This window comes from Coregonus clupeaformis, chromosome 3, assembly GCF_020615455.1.
Source record: "Coregonus clupeaformis isolate EN_2021a chromosome 3, ASM2061545v1, whole genome shotgun sequence".
Classification (NCBI taxonomy): Eukaryota; Metazoa; Chordata; class Actinopteri; order Salmoniformes; family Salmonidae; genus Coregonus; species Coregonus clupeaformis.
The window spans coordinates 6,948,024-6,955,398 of record NC_059194.1 but is presented as its reverse complement, the minus strand read 5'-3'; the positions used below and the strand labels follow the sequence as shown (position 1 = coordinate 6,955,398).

Genomic DNA, 7,375 nt, shown 5'->3' with positions numbered 1-7,375 from the left:
AGTTTGTACTGCTAGGAACCGGTTTTAGGATGAGCTGTGTTTGGGGAAACTGTTCACTGTTGCAACGTCGACATTTCCGGTCCACATGTAAACGCGTTGTTTTCAGTTTGCACGGTAGAGAATCATAGTTATTGTAGCTATATACAGTATATATTGACAAAGTTACTGGCTCTCTCACTTTCTTTGATTAAGCGATAAGCGACATTCATAGACTGTAAAGATGAAACTACTGACGCACAACATGTTGACATCTCACGTGAAAGGGGTAACCAAAGGATACCCTCTCCTCATCAAGGTAAGGAAGTCTGCTCAAAACTAGCTTGCAGAGTTGCGGCAGCTGGCAATGTGTTATATGCGTAACGTATTTAGCTAGCTAATATGTGCATTTTTTTTCATCCCGTTTGTGTGAATCCCAGGCTACGGAGGTGAGAGTGAGTGAGGTGGAGTTTAATCCCAATTTCGTGAGTCGAATGATCCCCAAATTGGAGTGGAGCGCACTGGTTCAGGCGGCTGATGGGGTGAGCCTGTCTGTCTAACACACCTGTACAAAGTCATTTCAAGCTACTGTATCCAACAGAGGTAGAATAGTTAGCTAGGCCTACAGCGTAGATGACATGTACACTAACTATACTTGGGTCTGAGACAGATAGGCTTTACCTAAATAATTGTTTTAGTGATTGTGGTTGTATGGCAATATCAATGTCTTCCTGTATATCCTAATTACTAACTGTGGTCTTTTCTCCAGCTGGGTCATCTCCAGGACTTACCTGCAGAACTGGTCACGGACTATGAGAAGAATGAAGACTTCCTGCGTAAAGTACACAGGGTTCTGCTGGAGGTGAGGTTCACCATAAATAACCTGATATTGTTGTTGTTCATTACTTAGTTCTATCGACTACTATTTTGGTGAATAGAAGGACGCATAATGCATTTATTATTATGGGAATATGAGGACATCTAGTGGTTAGGTAGAGTCCCAGTCATGTTCCGTCTTGGCACTTTCATTCTGCTTGATAAAATGTTATTGTAGGTTTAACCCTATTACCCTCTTGGCACTTTCATTCTGCTTGATAAAATGTTATTGTAGGTTTAACCCTATTACCCTCTTGGCACTTTCATTCTGCTTGATAAAATGTTATTGTAGGTTTAACCCTATTGTCACACACACGCAGAGGAACTACAGGTGATGTGACGTTTATCTGTCTCTCCTCTATCCAGGTGGAGGTGCTGGAGGGGTGTCTGCAGTGCCCCGAGTCTGGCCGTGAGTTCCCCATCTCCCGGGGGGTCCCCAACATGCTGCTGAACGAGGACGAGGCATAGAGGAGGGGGGTTGGTTACCCCTGACATCCATGGGCTCATAGATATGAATCATACCCCACCTGGTTATACGCTAAACCCCCCCATCCAACACCCTCCACCCTCTCACCCCAACCGTTCATTGTATGGGACTGCTGCCATTAGAAGTGAGGGAAAACTGGACTGTTGTTTGAGACTGTATAGGAAGAAATACCACACTGTTGAATTGGTTATATAGTACAGTACCTGGGGCAATGAAATGTGAACGCACTGCTGCCCCAAGAAAACCACAGAACGGATCTGAATGCTTCTACATTGTCCAATATCTGTGAGCTGATTTTGTTTTATTTATTTTTGTAAAAATGTTTGGGTGCATTTTTTGCAATAAAATTCCTTGTTTTCCTTGGTACCCTAAAATGCTTTCCCTTGTAATTAGGTTACACAGAGGAATACATACTGGTACTATATATAGTCAGTGAAATATTGGTCGCGTACATGGTTTAGCAGGTGTTATAGTGGTGCAGCGAAATGCTTATGTTACTAGCACCTAACAATGCAGTCAAATGTCAAACAGCTAAAATGTAAAGAAAATTACTAAAAATGAAAGGCAAGAAATCAAGAACGTCATCGGGACGAATCCAATTAACAACCCAAATAGCACTGTAGCAGTATCAAAATGCAATCGATACATATGTACACCGGGGGAAATTACACAAGCTAAACTAAGAATGATATGTACAGCAGTAGATACACTATATACACTACCGGTCAAAGGTTTCAGAATACCTACTCATTCAAGGGTTTTTCTTTATTTTTACTATTTTCTACATTGTAGAATAATAGTGAAGACATCAAAACTATGAAATAACACATGGAATCATGTAGTAACCAAAGAAGTGTTAAACAAATAAAAATATATTTGATATTTGATATTCTTCAAATAGCCACCCTTTGTATTTATGACAGCTTTGCACACTCTTGGCATTCTCTCAACCAGCTTCACCTGGAATGCTTTCCCAACAGTCTTGAAGGAGTTCCCACATATGCTGAGCACTTGTCTGCTTTTCCTTCACTCTGCGGTCCGACTCACTCCAAACCATCTCAATTTGGTTGAGGTCGGGGTTTGTGGAGGCCAGGTCATCTGATGCAGCACTCTCCTTCTTGGTCAAATAGCCCTTCATTGTCCTGTTGAAAAACAAATGATAGTCCCACTAAGCCCAAACCAGATGGGATGGTGTATTGCTGCAGAATGCTGTGGTAGCCATGCTGGTTAAGTGTGCCTTGAATTCTAAATCAATCACAGACAGTGTCACAAGCAAAGCACCATAACACCACCTCCTCCATGCTTTACGGTGGGAAATACACATGCGGAGATCAGCCGTTTACCCACACCGCGTCTCACAAAGACACAGCGGTTAGAACTAAAAATCTCCGATTTGGACTCCAGACCCAAGGACAATTTTTTTTATTTTTTTTTATTTCACCTTTATTTAACCAGGTAAGCCAGTTGAGAACAGGTTCTCATTTACAACTGCGACCTGGCCAAGATAAAGCAAAGCAGTGCAATAAAAACAACACAGAGTTACATATGGGGTAAAAAACATAAAGTCAAAAATACAACAGAAAATATATATACAGTGTGTGCAAATGTAGCAAGTTATGGAGGTAAGGCAATAAATAGGCTATAGTGCAAAATAATTACAATAGTATTAACACTGGAATGCTAGATGTGCAAGAGATTATGTGCAAATAGAGATACTGGGGTGCAAAAGAGCAAAATAAATAACAATATAGGGATGAGGTAGTTGGGTGGGCTAATTTCAGATGGGCTGTGTACAGGTGCAGTGATCGGTAAGGTGCTCTGACAACTGATGCTTAAAGTTATTGAGGGAGATAAGAGTCTCCAGCTTCAGAGATTTTTGCAATTCGTTCCAGTCATTGGCAGCAGAACTGGAAGGAATGGCGGCCAAAGGAGGTGTTGGCTTTGGGAATGACCAGTGAGATATACCTGCTGGAGCGCAGACTACGGGTGGGTGCTGCTATGGTGACCAATGAGCTAAGATAAGGCGGGATTTGCCTAGCAGTGATTTATAGATGGCCTGGAGCCAGTGGGTTTGACGACGAACATGTAGTGAGGACCAGCCAACAAGAGCGTACAGGTCACAGTGGTGGGTAGTGTATGGGGCTTTGGAGACAAAACGGATGGCACTGTGATAGACTACATCCAATTTGCTGAGTAGAGTGTTGAGGCTATTTTGTAAATGACATCGCGAAGTCAAGGATCGGTAGGATAGTCAGTTTTACGAGGGCATGTTTGGCAGCATGAGTGAAGGGAGGCTTTGTTGCGAAATAGGAAGCCGATTCTAGATTTAACTTTGGATTGGAGATTCTTTATGTGAGTCTGGAAGTTGAGTTTACAGTCTAACCAGACACCTAGGTATTTGTAGTTGTCCACATACTCTAGGTCAGACCCGTCAGAGTGGTGATTCTAGTCGGGTGGGCGGGTGCCAGCAGCGTTCGATTGAAAAGCATGCATTTAGTTTTACTAGTGTTTAAGAGCAGTTGGAGGCTACTGAAGGATTGTTGTATGGCATTGAAGCTCGTTTGGAGGTTTGTTAACACAGTGTCCAATGAAGGGCCAGATGTATACAAAATGGTGTCGTCTCGTAGAGGTGGATCTGAGAGTCACCAGCAGCAAGAGCGACATCATTGATATACACGGAGAAAAGTGTCGGCCCAAGAATTGAACCCTGTGGCACCCCCCATAGAGACTGCCATAGGTCCAGACAACAGGCCCTCCGATTTGACACACTGAACTCTATCTGAGAAGTAGTTGGTGAACCAGGCGAGGCAGTCATTTGAGAAACCAAGGCTATTTAGTCTGCCAATAAGAATGCGGTGGTTGACAGAGTCGAAAGCCTTGGCCAGGTCGATGAAGACGGCTGCACAGTACTGTCTATTATCAATCGCGGTTATAATATCGTTTAGGACCTTGAGCGTGGCTGAAGTGCACCCATGACCAGCTCGGAAACCGGATTGCATAGCGGAGAAGGTGCGGTGGTATTCGAAATGGTCGGTGATCTGTTTGTTAACTTGGCTTTCAAATACTTTCGAAAGGCAGGGCAGGATGGATATAGGTCTGTAGCAGTTTGGATCTAGAGTGTCACCCCCCTTTGAAGAGGGGGGATGACCGCGGCAGCTTTCCAATCTCTGGGGATCTCAGACGTTATGAAAGAGAGGTTGAACAGACTAGTAATAGGGGTTGCGACAATTTGCGGCTAGTTTTAGAAAGAAAGGGTCCAGATTGTCTAGCCCAGCTGATTTGTAGGGGTCCAGATTTTGCAGCGCTTTCAAAACATCAGCTGTCTGAATTTGTGTGAAGGAGAAGCGGGGGGGGCATGGGCAAGTTGCAGCAGAGGGTGCAGAGTTGGTGGCCGGGGTAGTGGTAGCCAGATGGAAAGCATGGCCAGCTGTAGCAAAATGTCCACCGGTCTAATGTCCATTGCTCGTGTTTCTTGGCCCAAGCAAGTCTCTTCTTATTATTGGTGTCCTTTAGTAGTGGTTCTTTGCAGCAAATCGACCATGAAGGCCTGATTCACACAGTCTCCTCTGAACAGTTGATGTTGAGATGTGTCTGTTACTTGAACTCTGTGAAGCATTTATTTGGCCTGCAATGTCTGAGGCTGGTAACTCTAATGAACTTATCCTCTGCAGCAGAGGTAACTCTGGGTCTTCCATTCCTGTGGCGGTCCTCATGAGAGAGCCAGTTTCATCATAGCGCTTGATGGTTTTGCGACTGCGCTTGAAGAAACTTTCCAAGTTCTTGAAATGTTCTGTATTGACTGACCTTCATGTCTTAAAGTAATGATGGACTGTCGTTTCTCTTTGCTTATTTGAGCAGTTCTTGTCATAATATGGACTTGGTCTTTTACCAAATAGGGCTATCTTCTGTATACCCCCCCCCTACCTTGTCACAACACAACACAACTGATTGGCTCAAACACATTATGAATTAAAGAAATTCCACAAATTAACTTTTAAGAAGGCACACCTGTTAATTGAAATGCATTCCAGGTGACTACCTCATGAAGCTGTTTTGAGAGAATTCCAACAGTGTGCAAAGCTGTCATCAAGGCAAAGGGTGGCTATTTGAAGAATCTCAAATCTAAAATATATTTTGATTTGTTTAACACTTTTTTGGTTACTACATGATTCCATATGTGTTATTTCATAGTTTTGATGTATTCACTATTATTCTGCATTGTAAAAATAAAGAAAAACCCTTGAAGGAGTAGGTGTGTCCAAATTTTTGACTGGTAGTGTAAGTTCAGGAGTAACTCTGTGGACTCACTCTGTGTTCAATAATAGTGCTTAACATGATTTTTGATTAATCACTACCTCATCTCTGTACCCCGCACATACAATTATCTGTAAGGTCCCTCAGTGAATTTCAAACACAGATTCAACCACAAAGACCAGAGAGGTTTTCCAATGCCTCGCAAAGAAGGGCACCTATTGGTAGATGGGTAAACATTTTAAAAAGCAGACTATCCCTTTGAGCATGGTGAAGTTATTAATTAGGCTTTGGGTGGTGTATCAATACACCCAGTCACTACAAAGATACAGGCGTCCTTCCTAACTCAGTTGCCGGAGAGGAAGGAAACGTCTCAGGGATTTCACCATGAGGCCAATGGGTTATTTCATAGTTTTGATGTCTTCACTATTATTCTACAATGTAGAAAATAGTAAAAATAAAGAAAAACCCTTGAATGAGTAGATGTTCTAAAACCTTTGACTGGTAGTGTATATAAAAGTATGTGGAAACTCCTTCAAATTAGTGGATTTGGTTATTGCAGCCACACCCGTTGCTGACAGGTGTATAAAATCGAGCACACAGCCATGCAATCTTTCAATGTGGCACCGTCATAGGATGCCACCATTCCAAAATGTCAGTTTATCAAATTTCTACCTTGCTAGAGCTGCCCCGGTCAACTGTAAGTCCTGTTATTGTGAAGTAGAAACATCTAGGAGCAACAACGGCTCAGCCGCAAAGTGGTAGGATAGACAAGCTCACAGAACGGGACCGGCGAGTGCTGAAGCACAGAGCGTGTAAAGATAGTATGTCCTCTGTTGCAACACTCATTACCGAGTTCCAAACTGCCTCTGGAAGCAACGCCAGCACAATAACTGTTTGTCGGGAGCTTTATAAAATGGGTTTCCATGGCCGAGCAGCCGCACCCAAGCCTAAGATCACCATGCGCAATGCCAAGTGTCGGCTGGAGTAGTGTAAAGCTTGCCGCCGTTGGATTCTGGAGCAGTGGAAACTTGTTCTCTGGAGTGATTAATCACGCTTCACCATCTGGCAGTCCAACGGACAAATCTGGGTTTGGCAGATGCCAGGAGAACGCTACCTGCCCGAATGCATAGTGCCAACTGTAAAGTTTGGTGGAGGAGGGATAATGGTCTGGGGCTGTTTTTCATACAATTACATTCTAGACAATTCTGTGCTTCCAACTTTGTGGCAACAGTTTGGGGAAGGCCCTTTCCTGTTTCAGCATGACAATGCCCCCATGCACAAAGCGAGGTCCATACAGAAATAGTTTGTCGAGATCGGTGTGGAAGAACTTGACTGGCCTGCACAGAGCCCTGAATTCAACCCCATCGAACACCTTTGGGATTAATTGGAACGACGACTGCGAGCCAGGCCTAATCGCCCAACATCAGCGCCCGACCTCACTAATGCTCTTGTGGCTGAATGGAAGCAAGTCCCTGCAGCATTGTTCCAACATCTAGTGGAAAGCCTTCCCAGAAGATTGGAAGCTGTTATAGCAGCAAAGGGGGGACCAACTCCATATTAATGTCCATCATTTTGGAATGAGATGTTCGACGAGCAGGTGTCCACATAGTTTTGGTCATGTAGTGTATATTAGAGTGAGCTAAGTCAAGAATCCAGTATATAAATGTAACTACAATGTAATGTACAGTAGTATAAATATTAGAATGAGCTATGTTGGGATACAGTATTTAAATACACAGTGTGAAAGGGGAGTGATCAGTGGTTCAATGTCTCTATAACATG

The 7,375-nt window shown here is 43.4% G+C and overlaps 1 protein-coding gene across 1 annotated transcript; it reads left to right on the top strand.

Moving 5' to 3' along the window:
- Window positions 1–50: 50 nt before the first annotated feature.
- On the top strand, window positions 51–1,705 carry trmt112 (tRNA methyltransferase activator subunit 11-2). Its single transcript, XM_041848643.2, has 4 exons — window positions 51–295; window positions 417–518; window positions 746–838; window positions 1,219–1,705. The coding sequence occupies exons 1-4, from the start codon at window positions 221–223 to the stop codon at window positions 1,318–1,320; spliced, it is 372 nt and encodes a 123-aa protein (XP_041704577.1). The 5' UTR covers window positions 51–220; the 3' UTR covers window positions 1,321–1,705.
- Window positions 1,706–7,375: the final 5,670 nt, after the last annotated feature.

What these genes read in the sequence shown, in the direction of transcription:
- trmt112 (XM_041848643.2), top strand. Translation starts at nt 221, where the DNA reads ATGAAACTACTGACGCACAACATGTTGACATCTCACGTGAAAGGGGTA. An exon ending in GATACCCTCTCCTCATCAAG is followed by an intron (nt 296 to 416) that starts GTAAGGAAGTCT and finishes TGTGAATCCCAG; the next exon opens with GCTACGGAGGTGAGAGTGAG. An exon ending in TGGTTCAGGCGGCTGATGGG is followed by an intron (nt 519 to 745) that starts GTGAGCCTGTCT and finishes TCTTTTCTCCAG; the next exon opens with CTGGGTCATCTCCAGGACTT.